We start from the raw sequence: 19,009 nt of genomic DNA on the forward strand, positions 1-19,009 counted from the left end.
TGAAAATTCAAAACAATGTTCTTTATAATGAAAATTCACTTAAACCAAGCCCTCTTTTGGTATAGCAAAGAGCATTCGTCTCCAAACAAACTGGTAATTTGTACAAGTCCCTTATCAGTTCTGAGATACTTATCTTGCAGCTATGAGGCAATTCACAGTCCTTCTTCTTTCACAAAGTGAAACACACTTTGCTCTGGTTTAGTTTCAAAGCGGGGAAAAAGCAACACACAAAAGGTCAAAGTCAGTAAAGCAGTCATGAAACACAACGATCAGATAATCCTCCACAATGGCTAAACCCACAGGCTGCTATTTATAGCAGCCTCACTAATTACTACAGCCCCACCCAACCACAGGTGGCCTCATTTTCTTTGATAATAATCTCTCAGTTGTTGTTGCCTATGCATCGCTCTCTGCATGCGTGGCTGTATCATTAACTCTTGTTCTGAATCCAAGGAGGAGCTAGATAATTGATCTCCTTCTGAGCTGTCTGCCACACTCTCCTCCTGTCACTCATGTCTTCTTGGTCAGAGGAGCCTTCATTAGCAGATTCCACCGGGGGCAAAACAGGCCTGCAGCATGTGGATGTCTCCCCCACATCCACAGTCCTTGGGGCAGGAGCTGGGCCAGAGCTAACAACAACAGAGATAAAAGATGACAAACTCAGCTACACAAAGAGGGTCACTCTCTCTCATCAAAGACTTGGGTGAAGAGGCAGATGTTTTTGGCTCTTCTGAACAACAGCCATGCAGATCTTAGAGGATACTTAGTTCTAGTTGGCAGATGCTGCTAAAGAGAAGGTGAAGAAGGTGCTGCCTCCTACAGCACTCTTGCCTCCAGCCCACGGGGATGATCTGGAAATAACAAAGGAACGGCCCGCAGTGCCTCTGCCAGCCAAAACAGGTCACAGGGGAGGGACATTTTCGGCCATCAGAGCCTTCTGCAGCATTCTGCTGGCTGAAAATGGGCCACAGAGGAGCCCTCTCGGCTCATTTTAGCCGTTAGAGGCACTCCAGGTCATTCCTTTCATATTTCCAGGCCAGTCCCATGGGCCAGATCTAAGCACAGATCTACGTTTCGTTTTGAGTTTGACATCCCTGATTTATAACTATATCCATACAACCACATTTCTTTTAAGTTAAAACAGGAAAAAGCCTTAGCAAATGCCTACCTAACTATTTAAGCTTAAGTGGAGGTAAGTTGTATTTGCTTACATTTATTGAAATGATAATTTCAATAAATTATCACATTAGGGATCTCTAGAAGCTTGGCCTGCTGTGGATGCCCATTACAGAATCAGATAATAAAGCAGTAATTTAAAAAGATAATAAGCAGCAATTTAAAAAGCCTGAAAATTAGACTGGCAGGTGTCTGGGAAATGAATGATAGCTACATCTAAAACAGGGTAGGTTGGATAATACTGTCTAAAATGAAAGATATTCAGTGAAGCAATAATTCAATCAAAAATCAAAACATAAGGGTATGGGGAGCAGCCTTCAAAAAAATATCCAGTTTTCCTTTAAAAAATACTATTTGATAATAACCATATTCCCATTTCATAATAATGAGAATAATAATAATAATCATGGTCTTCATTTCAACACAAGAAAGATAGTGAACTTGTTCCAAATAAAAACATTGAGTCATAGCATGTCTCATAATTTCAACCACCTCTACAAACTTGTAATCCCCAAATAAAATCAAACATGAGCAATTTTATCATTAAAAGCTTACAAATTCATCTGCAATAAAGATAACTCATATTTTAGAAATTGTTTGGGGGAAGGGCATAGGAAATTTTACTTGGAATAAATCCACTGAATGAGATTTGCTAGATAAAATGGCAATGGAGAAGCTGTTAATACTATTACAGCAACAAGATAATCTGATGCTACCGTGTTTCCCCGATAGTAAGACCCCCCCCGATTGTAAGACATATGGGGGGTTTCAGGGGGGTCGGCTTATATAAGCCATACCCCGAAAGTAAGACATATGTCTTACTTTCGGGGAAACACGGGGGTATTGCGGGGGGGGGCGATGACATTGCTTCCAAGCTCCCCGCGCGCCCCTCGCCTTCGCTCGCCGCGGCGCCACCACCTCTTCCCCTGCCGAGGCTCAGCTGCAAGCGGCCAGCGAGGCCGATCGGCTCCGAGGCGAGCGGCCGGAGCTGCGCCCTCCTTCACCAGCCTCCTTTCCGACAGCTCCCTGCGCGCCCCTCGCCTTCGCTCGCCGCGGCGCCACCGCCTCTTCCCCTGCCGAGGCTCAGCTGCAAGCGGCCAGCGAGGCCGATCGGCTCCGAGGCGAGCGGCCGGAGCTGCACCCTCCTTCACCAGCCTCCTTTCCGACAGCTCCCTGCGCGCCCCTCGCCTTCGCTCGCCGCGGCGCCACCGCCTCTTCCCCTGCCGAGGCTCAGCTGCAAGCGGCCAGCGAGGCCGATCGGCTCCGAGGCGAGCGGCCGGAGCTGCACCCTCCTTCGCCCGCCTCCTTTCCGCTCGCCTCGGAGCCGAGCGGCCTCGCTGGCCGCTTGCAGCTGAGCCTCGGCAGGGGAAGAGGCGGTGGCGCCGCGGCGAGCAAAGGCGAGGGGCGTGCAGGGAGCTGCCGGAAAGGAGGCTGGTGAAGGAGGGCGCAGCTCCGGCCACTCGCCTCGGAGCCGATCGGCCTCGCTGGCCGCTTCCCCTGCCGAGGCTCAGCTGCAAGCGGCCAGCGAGGCCGATCGGCTCCGAGGCGAGCGGCCGGAGCTGCGCCCTCCTTCGCCCGCCTCCTTTCCGCTCGCCTCGGAGCCGATCGGCCTCACTGGCCGCTTGCAGCTGAGCCTCGGCAGGGGAAGAGGCGGTGGCGCCGCGGCGAGCGAAGGCGAGGGGCGCGCAGGGAGCTGCCGGAAAGGAGGCGGGCGAAGGAGGGCACAGCGGCGGCCGCTCGCCTCGGAGCCGATCGGCCTCGCTGGCTGCTTCCCCTGCCGAGGCTCAGCTGCAAGCGGCCAGCGAGGCCGATCGGCTCCGAGGCGAGCGGACGGAGCTGCACCCTCCTTCGCCCGCCTCCTTTCCGCTCACCTCGGAGCCGATCGGCCTCGCTGGCCGCTTGCAGCTGAGCCTTGGCAGGGGAAGAGGCGGTGGCGCCGCGGCGAGCGAAGGTGAGGGGCGCGCAGGGAGCTGCCGGAAAGGAGGCGGGTGAAGGAGGGCACAGCGGCGGCCGCTCACCCTTTTTGACTGCCCATCCACCCCTTGGCCTGCCTTTAGCCAGCCAGCCGAGCGTCCGTGTCGCCGCGGAGTTGGCCTCCCCTGCCGACAAAAATTGCCGGGAGCAGCGAGGGGATGCTCCCCGCAACCCGCCGAACGTCGAGGTCTCTCCCTGCCCCGTGCACCAGGTGAAGGGGGTGGCCCACATCACATCACGCGGGGAAGAAGAATTGGGGGCTCCCTGCAAGATGAGCAGCCAGAATCAGCACAGCCGAAAGGTGAGTGGCGCGGTCAGGCGCCCTCCTTCGCCCGCCTCCTTTCCGGCAGCTCCCCGCGCCCGAAGACGAGCCGGCCCCGGTGCCCGGGACAATGTAAGACATACCCCCAAAGTAAGACACAGTGGGGCTTTTGGGGGTAAAAAGATAGTAAGACACTGCCTTACTATCGGGGAAACACGGTATCTTAGAAATTGCCAATCTGATGACCTTATCATATGACTTCTGCCCGGGCCATCACACAGCTCCATTATGTGTAGTTATCAAGACTTCTTCACTCATGGTTAGTCTTCTCTTGCTTGGATCTGTACAAGCATTTTATATGAGCTATTCTTGAAGAATAATTGGAAGCTACCGATGATTCAGAATGCAACAACTTGAGTAGTTATGGGAATCCCTTAATTCAGTCATACACTAGTTTAGGATTCAATTTTATATGCAATTTCAGATTCTGGTTGGCACCTTTAAAGCCTTCACAGCTCAGGACTAGGTATCTTTGGGACCCCTATGTATCTACCTATCCAATAATATCTCTATGTCTGCATTCTGGGAATGTCACCAAGCAACATCATAGATATGAGCTTTGTCAATTGCTGCCCTTCTTCTACACCATTCCCCCTGACCCCCCCCCCCAAAAAAAAAGAAAAGAAAAAAATAGTTTTAGAATTTTAGGAATGCCATTAAAATGTTGCTTTTTCAGAAGACGTCGGGAGTTGGGAAATCCTAATGTTATTCCCCCTGATTTTGAAGTACAGTGATACCTCATCTTACAAAACCCTCATCATACAAACTTTTCGAGATACAGACCCGGGGTTTAAGATTTTTTTGCCTCTTCTTACAAACTATTTTCACCTTACAAACCCACCGCTGCCGCTTGGATGCCCTGCCTCCAGACTTCCGTTGCCAGCGAAGCACCCGTTTTTGTGCTGCTGGGATTCCCGAGGCTACCCTCCATGGGAAACCCCACCTCCAGACTTCTGTGTTTTTGTGATGCTGCAGGGGAATCCCAGCAGGTGAATCCCAGCAGAGCAAAACGGGCGCTTTGCTGGCAACGGAAGTCCGGAGGTGCGGTTTCCCATGGAGGGGAGCCTCAGGGGAATCCCAGCAGCACAAAAATGGGCGCTTCGGCTGGCAAAAGGGGTGAATTTTGGGCTTGCACGCATTAATTGCCTTTCCAATGATTCCTATGGGAAACATTGTTTCGTCTTACAAACTTTTCACCTTAAGAACCTTGTCCCGGAACCAATTAAGTTTGTAAGATGAGGTATCACTGTATTTGTTCAGTATAACTGACATTTCCAGAGTTTGTATCTACAGGCATATTCTGATTTTTGTTAGTTTTAACCTGATTTATAGAGGACATGCATGATGCTCAGAGTCCGGAGAAACTGGAATGAAACAAGCACAAATAAATGAACAAAATTCTAGCCTTGTACTCTGTACAGGAAAACAAGAGCCTCTTCTACGGTGGTTTAGTACAGTGATGGCGAACCTATGGCACGGGTGCCACAGGTGGCACGCGGTGTCATTCCCTAGCTCAGCTCCAACAAGCATGTGTGTGCCAACCAGGTGATTTCTGGCTCGCTCAGAGGCTCTGGGAGGGCGTTTTTGACTTCCAGAGATCCTCCAGGGGGATGGAGGAGAGCATTTTTACCCTCCCCAGCTCCAGGGAAGCCTTTGGAGCCTGGGAAGGGTGAAACATGAGTCTATTGGGCCCACCAGAAATTGGGAAACAGTTCATTTCCAGTCTCCAGAGGGGCCTCTGGGAGGTAGGGAAAACTATTTTCGCCCTCTCCAGCCATTGAATTATGGGTGTGGGCACTCATGCATGTGCGATAGCATGCATGCACGTTCTTTTGGCACCCGAGGAAAAAAAGGTTCACCATCATTGGTTTAGCATCATCTGATCATACTTGCTCAGTAGACTCTATTCTTTGTATCAAAAGCTCAGAATTATGGTTCTTTGGTTCATCAAGGTTGATTCAGCCTTCCATCCTTCCGAGGTGGGTAAAATGAGGACCCGGATTGTGGGGGCAATACGCTGGCTCTGTTCAAAAGTGCTATTGCTAACATGTTGTAAGCCGCCCTGAGTCTAAGAAGAAGGGCGGCATAAAAATCGAAGGAAGGAAGGAAGGAAGGAAGGAAGGAAGGAAGGAAGGAAGGAAGGAAGGAAGGAAGGAAGGAAGGAAGGAAGGAAGGAACAAACAAAAAATAAACAAATAAACAAACAAATAAATAAATAAATACGGAGAGGGGCGGCATACAAATCTAATAAATAATAATGATAATGATGATGATAATAATAATAATAATAATAATAATAATAATAATAGTAGTAATAAATAAATTGACCAACTCAATTTTGCAAACACTTTTTCCAACAATCGTTATGTGAATCAGCATGGCATTAAGCGAATATGTGGCTGTTAAGCAAATTCATTATCTGCAATAGGTGTTTTGCTATTTTTTCATTGGAAACCCATTTTGCTTGGAAAGCAAACACCGTTTTCCAGAAAAAAACCCCTCCCATACATGAAAGTCATTTGATGACAGGGCACTGCAAACATCTGTAAATGTGAGCCAATTACCGAGTGCTCGAAATAGGAATACATGACTGTGGGGAGGGAAGAATGAGAATTTCAGATCCAGATCGTAACTCCCTTTTTTTTGTATCCATGGAGTTAAGGATTCTCTATTCAGAATATTTCATTTCCTTTTTAAAAAAAAATAATAACCAAATATTGCATTTAATATACAGTATATGCCCCAAATTGGTAGATCTGTTGCAAGAGAAAATGTTTGAATATATACAATGTTATCCATGAGTATAAGGACAACACACACATATAATAGCTAGAGGGCTCTTACTTTCCAAGGTCTTCTGATGCCTTTGAAAAAATCTGGCATCCACAGTGGAAGAACAACTGCTTCTCTTAATAATTTTTTGGCTTCTTCTAAATCTGCGATATCATCCCTACGGAAAATAAAACTCAGTTTTAGAAAGACAATAATACCTCTCGGGGTTTTTTGCAACGACAAATATACAAATAAATGTGAAATGCTTGCACTTCATTGATAAAATATATCATGACAAGTTCTCGCACAGGATGCTAGCACAATTCAGTGTTCTGAAAAATGACCTTCCATTTAAAAGACATGCGGAAAATGACTTGCAGCTAATCGCGGAACACCATGTTCAGTTTAAAAATAGGTTTCTTGAAAACATGATTATCAAGGCAACACCTAAAAAGCTTTTCAGCATTGTTGCACATTTTAATGAGTGTCTGTAATGAGCCTTTTGTTCGTGGTACTATTTAGACATGAAGTTGTGCTTCGTAAGCAAAACAGCACTCGCAGTAAACTCAAGAAGCTTTTCTACAGTAACAGAACTGGAATGTACAACTCTAGTCTGATATGGATCCGCCATGTGGATTTGCTTCGTGTCTGCTTTCTAGATTTGGCTACCGACTCCAAACTCTAGGGTGACACTCAAAGCTAGCCCATCTAAAGATATTTAGGAATGCAGTTGACAGCGAGATGTGTAACAATTAAGGGAAGACAATTATCATAAATTGCTGGAACAAATCTAAGTAGATCTGGAAAAATGGAAGAATTTGCAATTATCATTGACAGGGCGAGTGGCAACAATTAAAATGAACACATTGCCAAGATTATTATTTTTATTTCAGACAATTCCGATAAAACTGGAAAAGAAATATTTTGAAGAATTAAATAAGATAATTCATAACTTTATTTGGCAAGGGGAAAAGGCCTGAAAATGATGCAAGATAAAAGGACTAAAGGAGGTTTTGGACTACCAAACTGAGAACTATATCACCAAACCACAGCACTGACATGGATAAAGGAGTGGATCATAGTGAGGAATGTAAAGTTACTGACTTTGGAAGGAAATGGTTTAGAATTCGGCTGGCATGCTTTTTTATGTTATGGGAAAAATAAGTTACATGGATATTTTAAGAGACACTATAAGACAGGGGTCTCCAAACTTTTTACACAGGGGGCCAGTTCATTGTCCCTCGGACTGTTGGAGGGCTGGACTATAAAAAAAAACCTATGAACAAATTCCTATGCACACTGCACATACCTTGTTTTAAAGTAAAAAACAAAATGGGAACGTACTATTTAGAGGGGGGGGGAGAAGATCTGAAATTCATATATGTTTATGTTTTGTTTTTAATTTTCTTTTGTTAACATCTGATTGGCTATACAAGGTTTTCTTGGCTTATGAAAAATGTATAAAGAAAGAAGGAAGCACTTTGGCATAATGGTTAATAAGTTAGAAATATAATTGGTGTTGCACTTTTTGAAGGAACATTAAGGAGGGAATTTAATTAAAAGAAAATGAATGTAACTGGATGACAAAATTAGAAAAAAAAAACTTTTGCAACTTTTTTGATGATTGATATTAGTTACTAACAAAATACCACATTTTATTCATGGAAAATTAGATGGTACACTGTGTTGTTTGAATGTATGTTGAGAGAAAAATTTAACCCTCCCCCCCAAAAAAAACAGTCCTTCCTTCCTCTGTCCCTCCATTTCATTCTTCCTTCCTTCCTTCCTTCCTTGTTCCCTCCATTTCTCCTTCTTTCCTTCCTTCCTTCCCTCCTTCATTCCTCTCCACTTCTCCTTCCCTCCCTCTCTTTCCCTTTTCTTTCTTTCTCTCTCTCTTTTCCCTGTGCTCTTGTCACTCACTGGCGGGCCAGATAAATGGCCTCAGTGGGCCGCATGTGGCCCGCGGGCCGTAGTTTGGGGACCACTGCTCTAGGGTGACACTCAAAGCTAGCCCACATAAAGATATTTAGGGATGCAGTTGACAACGAAATGTGTAATAATTAAGGAAAGACAATTATCATAAATTGCTGGAACAAATCTAAGTAGATCTGGAAAAATGGAAGAATCTGCAATTATCATTGACAGGACGAGTGGCAACTATTAAAATGAACACATTGCCAAGATTATTATTTTTATTTCAGACAATTCCAATAAAACTGGAAAAGAAATATTTTGAAGAATTAAATAAGATAATTCCTAAGTTTATTTGGCAAGGGGAAAAGGCAAGAATTGGCCTGAAAATGATGCAAGATAAAAGGACTGAAGGGTTTCGACTACCAAACTGGGAACTATATCTTCAAACCACAGCACTGACATGGATAAAGGAGTGGACCATAGTGAGGAAGATGATTTAGAATTCGGCTGGCAAGCTTTTTCATGTTATGGGAAAAATAAGTTACATGGATATTTTAAGAGGCACTATATAAGAAATGCTTTAATATTTGTGTGGGAGAAAGTTAAAGGACAATATTATACAAAAGTACCAGTTTGGCTTTCAATAATGGAAGCATTGACACATCCGAATATTATGGGAACAATAGTTAGATATAAAGATATTTTAAATGAAGAAGGGGAGCTCAAACTGAAAGAAGAACTAAGGGAGAAAGGGATGAATATAACATGGTATATGTATATGCAGATACAATCTAGATATGAAAAAGATGTTTAAATAGCAGGGCTTTTATATAGAATTAACAGAATTGGATAAAATACTAACAGGAACAGAAGAAAAACTAATTAAAAATTGTATATTTATTTATTAGGAATTAAATTGGGAGAAGAGCAAGTAAAAGAGCAAGTTCACTGTTGTGAGCCGCCCTGAGTCCTTCGGGATTGGGCAGCAGAGAAGTCAAATTAATTAATTAAATAAATAAATAATTAAATAATTGAATAATTAATTAAATAAATAAATAAATAAATAAATAAATAAATAAAAGCAAAACTGATAGCATGGATAAAAAATGGTTATACAATAGAATTGGATAAATGGGAGAAGCTGTAGGATAGAAATTATAAATTAACAATGTCAACTGCATTTAAAGAGAATTTGTATATGATGTTTTACAGATGGCACCTACCACCGGAGAGATTTGCAAGAATGTTTAAGGAAAAAAAATGAGTGAAATGTTGGAAATGTCACCAAATGCTAGGATCCTACTATCCTATGTGGTGGACATGTGGAAAAGCAAAAAAATATTGGACAAAAAATAAGAAATAATTGGAAGAAATGGTACAACAAATATTTCGGTTAGGAATTTTATCTGAAATGTATCAAAAAGCTAATGTATATTTGACTATGCATATATTAACAGCAGCTAGAATTGTATTTGCACAACACTGGAAAAGTAGAGAGATTCCTAGTGATAAGAATGTCATAAAGAAAATATTAGAATGAGAAGAAATGAATAGATTGACTCTAGAGAATTAAAGAGAAACAATAATTTGAATAAAAGGTTGGAGAATAATTTTTTTTGAAATTGATGAGTTTAAAAATATATATTAACATAAAAAACAAATAAAATAATTGATAGATTATAAGAAAAATGTACTGTTTTCCCCCAAATAAGATCTCCCCTGATAATAAGCCCAATCAGGCTTTTAAGTTCATGGCAATAAGGCCAAGCACTTATCTGAGGGTTCAAAAAATATAAGACAAGATCTTATTTTGGGGGAAACATGTTATAAAGCAGATGAGGTATAATGAAGATAAGATATTGAAAAAGGATGTTAGACAGAAAAAGTTGCAACCAGATGATACACTGCTGACGGATGTATTTTATTTTGTATTAATTAAAAAAAACTTATTTAAAAAAAGCTGTCCCATCTACTGGGCACTTGAAAAACTCCTTTCCATTATTCCGTTTTAGTCATATTAATTATTTTAGTCAAGGACAGGAAATATAAGTAAAGTAAACCAGCAATGGTTTTGCAGATTAAAGACATACAGTGATACCTTCCTTGTCTTACAAACTTAATTGGTTCCGGGACGAGGTTCTTAAGGGGAAAAGTTTGTAAGATGAAACATTGTTTCCCATAGGAATCAATGGAAAAGCGATTAATGCGTGCAAGCCCAAAATTCACCCCTTTTGCCAGCCGAAGCACACGTTTTTGATCTGCTGGGAATCCTCTGAGGGAGCATCAGTGAAATCGCAGCATCGCAAAAACACCAAAGTCCTCGAAACCCCACCTCTGGACCTCTGTGTTTTTGTGATGCTGCGATTTCACTGAGGCTCCCCTCGCTGGGAAACCCCACCTCCGGACTTCTGTTGCCAGCGAAGCGCCCGTTTTTGCACTGCTGGGATTCCCCTGCAGCATCACAAAAACACGTAAGTCCGGAGGTGGGGTTTCCCATGGAGGGGAGCCTCAGGGGAATCCAAGCAGCGCAAAAACGGGTGCTTCGCTGGCAACGGAAGTCCGGAGGTGGGGCATCCCAGCGGCAGCGGTGGGTTTGTAAGATGAAAATAGTTAGTAAGAAGAGACAAAAAAAATCTTAAACCTCGGGTTTGTATCTCGAAAAGTTTGTATGACGAGGCATTTGTAAGACTAGGTATCACACTGTATTGTTATTTTAGGGACAGGCAGAATAAATAGGAGGATCACATTCAGAATTTCAAATGACAGAATTGCTACTTTTCAGGCAACTCCTTAAAATAATACAAAGACTAATTCTCTGTGATCCACAGAGAAAATGAATAATATAGGAAATGATAATGAAAAATAAAGTTAAAGATAAAGGTCCTCACATCGCTTACCTGCTAACTTAAGATAGAAACACAATGGCTGCTAAAATAACTTGAGAATTAAAGGTATTTCTGGAAATCTTATCTGAGTTATTTTCAACTCTTTTTCAGTTTCACATGTTTATGATGCCATCTAGACTTAACAGTAATTATTGTAATGTTATGGGTGCCTTGTGAAGAGCTATAATGCTTGAAGGCTAAAGCATCTCCATATGGTGTCTGTAACTTGCAGATTTCTCCAAATAGATATTTATAGCAGTATAAACAGCTGTTAACCACACAATCTTCCGTAAAACAATATGCAATAATACATTTAAAACTTAACATCATCAGTTTTATGTATTGATATAGAAAATTATTGGTAATTTTCAGTTTTTCAAATCTCAAAATTCTATTATGCATGCTTTTTTTATTCAAAAGGCCAGATTTTCAGAATAACATATTCAATATACAAACTTCCCAAAGGATTTTAGCTGATAAAAGACTACTCCTATTTGATCTTCTCTTGACAACAATTTGCTATTTTAAATGTCATGCATCTATGAAAGATTATTCCACCCTTTTAAAACAGGAAAAGTACTGCAAAGGTATCTGAAGTGTTATCCAAAATAACCTCAGATATGTAAGAAAGTTGTTGTTATGTATTATATTCTCATTTGACCGTTCTGCATTTGGACTAATCTATCAAGCCCTATAAACCATTAATCTTTCATGTGCAATAAATCTCTTGAGGTTTTTTTTTAATATCAGCAATTACTACAAAATACAGTGGTACCTCAAGATACGAACCCCTCGTCTTACGAACAACTCGAGATACGAACCCGGGGTTCAGAAAAAATTTGCCTCTTCTTACGAAGTTTTTTCATGTTACGAACGCCAAACCCGAACTTCCGGGTTTGGCGTTCAGCTTCAGGAGACGGCTGGGAAGCCACCCGGCTGTTTTAAAAGGTCACAGCCAGGCTGGAGGGCTTCCCAGCAACCTCCCGAACCCCGAACTTTAGCCAAACTTCCGGGTTCGGGGTTCGGGAGGTTGCTGGGAAGCCCCGCAGCCCGGCTGTGACCTTTTAAAACAGCCGCGCGGCTCCCCAGCAGTCTCCGAACGCAGAACGCAGTTTGCTCTCCGGAACCGGGAAGTTTGGCAAAATTTCGGGGTTCGGGAGGCTGCTGGGAAGCCCCGCAGCCCGGCTGTCACAACAACCGGGAGGCTTCCGCCTTTGGGTTTTCGGCTCGGGGGAGCAGGAGGACCTTCCTAACTCCCTCCTCCCCATCCGAAAACACAAAGGCGGTCTGATGCCGCCCCGCTTGAGCCAGGAGGCATTCAGGGCGTGGAGGGTTTCTTAGCTTTCCTCTTCCTCATTCTCCGTGAAAGCTGGAGGACAAATAGAGAAGAAACGGTGAAGAGAAGAGCCTCCTTGAAAGGTTGAGGACACATGGAGATCAAACTGGGAAGAGGAGAGGTGAAAAACCCTCCGTGAAAGGTTGAGGACACATGGAGATCAAACTGGGAAGAGGAGAGGTGAAAAACCCTCCGTGAAAGGTTGAGGACACATGGAGATCAAACTGGGAAGAGGAGAGGTGAAAAACCCTCCGTGAAAGGTTGAGGACACATGGAGATCAAACTGGGAAGAGGAGAGGTGAAAAACCCTCCGTGAAAGGTTGAGGACACATGGAGATCAAACTGGGAAGAGGAGAGGTGAAAAACCCTCCGTGAAAGGTTGGGGACACATGGAGATCAAACTGGGAAGAGGAGAGGTGAAAAACCCTCCGTGAAAGGTTGAGGACACATGGAGATCAAACTGGGAAAAGGAGAGGTGAAAAACCCTCCGTGAAAGGTTGGGGACACATGGAGATCAAACTGGGAAAAGGAGAGGTGAAAAACCCTCCGTGAAAGGTTGGGGACACATGGAGATCAAACTGGGAAGAGGAGAGGTGAAAAACCCTCCGTGAAAGGTTGGGGACACATGGAGATCAAACTGGGAAGAGGAGAGGTGAAAAACCCTCCGTGAAAGGTTGGGGACACATGGAGATCAAACTGGGAAGAGGAGAGGTGAAAAACCCTCCGTGAAAGGTTGGGGACACATGGAGATCAAACTGGGAAAAGGAGAGGTGAAAAACCCTCCCTGAAAGGTTGGGGACACATGGAGATCAAACTGGGAAGAGGAGAGGTGAAAAACCCTCCGTGAAAGGTTGGGGACACATGGAGATCAAACTGGGAAGAGGAGAGGTGAAAAACCCTCCGTGAAAGGTTGAGGACACATGGAGATCAAACTGGGAAGAGGAGAGGTGAAAAACCCTCCGTGAAAGGTTGGGGACACATGGAGATCAAACTGGGAAGAGGAGAGGTGAAAAACCCTCCGTGAAAGGTTGGGGACACATGGAGATCAAACTGGGAAGAGGAGAGGTGAAAAACCCTCCCTGAAAGGTTGAGGACACATGGAGAGCAAACTGGGAAGAGGAGAGGTGAAAAACCCTCCGTGAAAGGTTGAGGACACATGGAGATCAAACTGGGAGATCAACCTTCAAGGAGGGTTTTTCACCTCTCCTCTTCCCAGTTTGCTCTCCATGTGTCCTCAACCTTTCACAGAGGGTTTTTCACCTCTCCTCTTCCCAGTTTGCTCTCCATGTGTCCTCAACCTTTCAAGGAGGGTTTTTCACCTCTCCTCTTCCCAGTTTGCTCTCCATGTGTCCTCAACCTTTCACGGAGGGTTTTTCACCTCTCCTCTTCCCAGTTTGATCTCCATGTGTCCTCAACCTTTCACGGAGGGTTTTTCACCTCTCCTCTTCCCAGTTTGATCTCCATGTGTCCTCAACGTTTCAGGGAGGGTTTTTCACCTCTCCTCTTCCCAGTTTGACCTGCATGTGTCCTCAACCTTTCACGGAGGGTTTTTCACCTCTCCTCTTCCCAGTTTGATCTCCATGTGTCCTCAACCTTTCACGGAGGGTTTTTCACCTCTCCTCTTCCCAGTTTGCTCTCCATGTGTCCTCAACCTTTCACGGAGGGTTTTTCACCTCTCCTCTTCCCAGTTTGATCTCCATGTGTCCTCAACCTTTCACGGAGGGTTTTTTTGATCTCCATGTGTCCTCAACCTTTCACGGAGGGTTTTTCACCTCTCCTCTTCCCAGTTTGATCTCCATGTGTCCTCAACCTTTCACGGAGGGTTTTTCACCTCTCCTCTTCCCAGTTTGATCTCCATGTGTCCCCAACCTTTCACGGAGGGTTTTTCACCTCTCCTCTTCCCAGTTTGATCTCCATGTGTCCCCAACCTTTCACGGAGGGTTTTTCACCTCTCCTCTTCCCAGTTTGATCTCCATGTGTCCCCAACCTTTCACGGAGGGTTTTTCACCTCTCCTCTTCCCAGTTTGATCTCCATGTGTCCTCAACCTTTCACGGAGGGTTTTTCACCTCTCCTCTTCCCAGTTTGATCTCCATGTGTCCCCAACCTTTCACGGAGGGTTTTTCACCTCTCCTTTTCCCAGTTTGCTCTCCATGTGTCCCCAACCTTTCACGGAGGGTTTTTCACCTCTCCTCTTCCCAGTTTGATCTCCATGTGTCCCCAACCTTTCACGGAGGGTTTTTCACCTCTCCTCTTCCCAGTTTGCTCTCCATGTGTCCTCAACCTTTCACGGAGGGTTTTTCACCTCTCCTCTTCCCAGTTTGATCTCCATGTGTCCCCAACCTTTCACGGAGGGTTTTTCACCTCTCCTCTTCCCAGTTTGATCTCCATGTGTCCCCAACCTTTCACGGAAGGTTTTTCACCTCTCCTCTTCCCAGTTTGCTCTCCATGTGTCCCCAACCATTCACGGAGGGTTTTTAACCTCTCCTCTTCCCAGTTTGATCTCCATGTGTCCTCAACCTTTCACGGAGGGTTTTTCACCTCTCCTTTTCCCAGTTTGATCTCCATGTGTCCCCAACCTTTCACGGAGGGTTTTTCACCTCTCCTCTTCCCAGTTTGATCTCCATGTGTCCCCAACCTTTCACGGAGGGTTTTTCACCTCTCCTCTTCCCAGTTTGATCTCCATGTGTCCCCAACCTTTCACGGAAGGTTTTTCACCTCTCCTCTTCCCAGTTTGATCTCCATGTGTCCTCAACCTTTCAAGGAGGCTCTTCTCTTCACCGTTTCTTCTCTATTTGTCCTCCAGCTTTCACGGAGAATGAGGAAGAGGAAAGCTAAGAAACCCTCCACGCCCTGAATGCCTCCTGGCTCAAGCTGGCGGCATCAGACCGCCTTTGTTTTTTTGGCTCGGGGAGGAGGGAGTTAGGAAGGTCCTCCTGCTCCCCCCCCCAGCGGAAAACCCAAAGGCGGAAGCCTCCCGGTTGTTGTGACAGCCGGGCTGCGGGGCTTCCCAGCAGCCTCCCGAACCCCGAAATTTTGCCAAACTTCCCGGTTCCGGAAGCTGCTGGGAAAGCCCCCCCCCCCCCCCGCTATTTTAAAAGGTGATAGCCAGGCGGCAGCGGTTTTTTGCGGGTTTTTTTTTCTTGTTGCACGGATTAATTGACTTTACATTGTTTCCTATGGGAAACAATGTTTCGTCTTACGAACCTTTCGTCTTACGAACCTCCCCCTGGAACCAATTAGGTTCGTATCTTGAGGTACCACTGTAAATACAATCATTGCCCAAATATCAACATCTTCTGGATATGCATCCACAATAAATATTAATATATCTTATTTTACAGAAGAATTACTATACCAATGAATACTCAGATTTCTTGACACAATATCTCTCTCAAGAGCTTCAACCAGATCTTTATCATATCCTGTTCCATCAAATTTCAGAATTTCACTGTCACCACCACCATCCTGGGGGATCTTCTTTCCCTGGATAAAGGAATTAGAAGCACGTAAGTATTCATCTATATTTTTCTTCTTCTCTTAAACAATTAGCTGGGTTCTACTCAGATAAATTAGATGAATTGTAGTTGTGGGGTGAAGGAGCCAAAATCAGTAACCCACCATCATAAATACCAGGCAATTTCCAATATTATGTTTCATGAAAAATGGAAATTTGAAAGGCAATCTGAAGGCCAGATGACCATTGTGGGAGAGACAGAATAAGTAGCACTCAGAAGGTCAGATATGCCCAGGTTAATCAGAATAGAACGTAATTATTTTCTGAGTACAGTGTTCCCTCGATTTTTGCGGGTTCGAACTTCGCGAATAGCCTATAACACGGTTTTTCAAAAAATATTAATTAAAAAATACTTTGCAGTTTTTTTTCTATACCACAGTTTTCCCCACCCGATGACGTCCTACATCATCGCCAAACTAATAATTTTTGCAAATAAATAACAAAAAAAATTGTTAATAAATAATTATGTTTATATATATCAGGGTCACTAAGTGTCTTTTTCAATGGTGAGTACCAGTAATAATGGTGAGTAAATGGTTGTTAAGGGAATGGGAAATGGTAATTTAGGGGTTTAAAGTGTTAAGGGATGGCTTCGCATCCCCCGTGAAAATCGAGGAAACATTGTAATACTTTTTTCTTCTTCTGAGGACTGTATTTCCAAGGAAGGGAGGGGGGGGGGGGAGGGGGGGAGGGGGGGGAGGGAGGGAGGGAGGGAGGGAGGGAAGGAAGGAAGGAAGGAAGGAAGGAAGGCCTCTATTTCACTTGTTCCTGGACTATCTATAAATTAAAGGACTATCTATAAATTAAAGGACTATCTATAAATTAAATATAGCATATTGGGATGATGATACGGTAGTAACTAAATGATAAAGAGCTGGCTCTACCCCTTGCCCTGTCTGTGACACCACCTAAATGCAAGACTAAAAAATTTTATAATCTGTGTTTATGCCTATGCCTGGCTGAATGTGGCAAACTGCTATCCTAATTTCAACAGTTGCTCTCTTGGTGTGTATGTGTGTAGTGAATTTCTACTGCTTTCTACTGTTCTGGACTACAGTCAAGGTGGCACCCTTCCTTTCTTGTCTGTTGCCCATCTGTTTAGTCTGCTTTCATCTCATGCCATTATCACAAAACATGGGCAAAGAGCAATGCCTCCTTCCATGATCTCACCAGCCAATAAACATAAGCCTGCACGGCTAGTTCTTTCCTTTATAAAGCATTCTTGTGAGTTACAGAAAATACCTTCCGGGTGCCAGAGGACAGAAGTTGGAAACCTCTGCTCTGGACCCTTACCTTTTCATCTTTCCCTTTCCCTTTAGATTCCCTTTCTCGACTACTTGCAGGCTTTTCGTTTTTTGATATAGGTTGAGCTCTGCCCACAGGTCCCCGTTGTAATCCTGGCAATTCTCTCCGCAGAGGTTTCACTTCTCGATTGGGTCGTTTTATCTGAGGTGGGACTCTGTGGGACGTGAAGGAAGCACACAAGAAACTGCTAAGATGAGTAAAATTATTTCCATCTTGTATCGCTGTTCAATTTCAGTCTTCCCAACACAGTGTCCCCAGATACATATACAGTAGTACCTCTAGATACGAGCTGCTCCACATGCGAGTATTCCAAGTTACGAGCCGAGACCCGAGCAAAATTTCTGCTCAAATTCGGGATACGAGCCGAGCTTCCACTAGGTGGTGCAAGAATTCCTTGCTTCCAGTTATCTCGGCGCGAAAAACAAAGTCTAAAGGCATTCGTTTGAGATGCGAGTTGATCGACATACGAGCTCAGGTCTGGAACGAATTACTCGTGTGTTGAGGTACCACTGTATAGTGTTGTGGTTAGCTCTGGCCCAGCTCCTGCCCCAAGGACTGTGCATGTGGGGGAGACATCCACATGCCACAGGCCTGTTTTGCTCCTGGTGGAATCTGATGATGAAGGCTCCTCTGACCAAGAAGTAGAGTGTGGCAGACAGCTCAGAAGGAGATCAATTATCTAGCTCCTCCTTGGATTCAGAACAAGAGTTAATGATACAGCCACGCGTGCGGAGAGCGATGCATAGGCAACAACAACTGAGAGATTATTATCAAAGAAAATGAGGCCACCTGTGGTTGGGTGGGGCTGTGGTAATTAGTGAGGCTGCTATAAATAGCAGCCTGTGGGTTTGGCCATTGTGGAGGATTATCTGATCGTTGTGTTTCGTGCCTGCCTTGCTGACTTCGACCTTTGTGTGCTGATTTTTCCCCGCTTTGAAACTAAACCAGAGCAAAGTGTGTTTCACTTTGTGAAAGAAGGACTGTGAATTGCCTCACAGCTGCAAGCTAAGTATCTCAGAACTGATAAGGGACTTGTACAAATTACCAGTTTGTTTGGAGACGAGTGCTCTTTGCTATACAAAAAGGGTGCTTAGTTTATTTGAGTGTGTGTCTGAAATTTGTATCTGTGAATTTTCGGGAGGATTCCACCAGAGAGCTCGACAGAACATGTAGTATACCTGGAATTTCGAAACAGCATAGCCACTCCTGAACACTCTTATGAACTCAGTTTTGAAAGGGGCCACAATTGATGCTCAACTCTGGGGGGAAAGATAATGTTCCAATTGCATCTCTTGATCTCTAAGGAGTCAGGTACGGCTATGCTTTGTAGCAGAGGGCTACCCAGTTCTTTGTATCCACTTAATCCCTTTCAACTCTTTTCACTGCTGTGCAGATGATCAGGATAGAAATTAAGTACATTGAAAAACTACATACACATCTCACAAAATGGAGAATTAGGAAATTAGGGAAACTGTAGAGACAGAGACAGATGATAAAGGAAAAAAGTAGAAAGATGGAAAAAAAATAAGGCTTAGGAGTTAGCAATACAGTCGGATAACAACAAGGACAAGAAAAAATTGGACCAGAAGCTCAATTCAAGGATCGCATCAAACTGTAACTAGAATTCTGTCTGAACTCCAAGATAAATTAAGGTTTTCAACAATCCAGCATACTGGTTCGGAGTGGTTTTGAAAAAAATAGCATTTTGATAAAATCTGCCATGAAAATCTGTAATAAGAACTGAAGTTTGATTTTTAGCGACCACCATACTAACAGCAATAGTCAGCAGGAAATAACCAGACCTTAACAT

The 19,009-nt window shown here is 44.0% G+C and overlaps 1 protein-coding gene across 1 annotated transcript in view; it reads right to left on the reverse strand.

The window, feature by feature from the left end:
• The window catches only part of KATNAL1 (katanin catalytic subunit A1 like 1), a 53,342-nt gene that overhangs the window by 20,246 nt on the left and 14,087 nt on the right, over nucleotides 1-19,009 (reverse strand). Inside the window, exons 4-6 of the mRNA XM_070749873.1 lie at nucleotides 17,188-17,353; nucleotides 15,736-15,863; nucleotides 6,317-6,422 (exon numbers count right to left, since the gene is read on the reverse strand). Coding sequence (XP_070605974.1) covers nucleotides 6,317-6,422; nucleotides 15,736-15,863; nucleotides 17,188-17,353 — 400 coding nt within the window. The remainder of the gene's footprint in view (nucleotides 1-6,316; nucleotides 6,423-15,735; nucleotides 15,864-17,187; nucleotides 17,354-19,009) is intronic.

Source organism: Erythrolamprus reginae, chromosome 4, assembly GCF_031021105.1.
Source record: "Erythrolamprus reginae isolate rEryReg1 chromosome 4, rEryReg1.hap1, whole genome shotgun sequence".
Taxonomy (NCBI): Eukaryota; Metazoa; Chordata; class Lepidosauria; order Squamata; family Dipsadidae; genus Erythrolamprus; species Erythrolamprus reginae.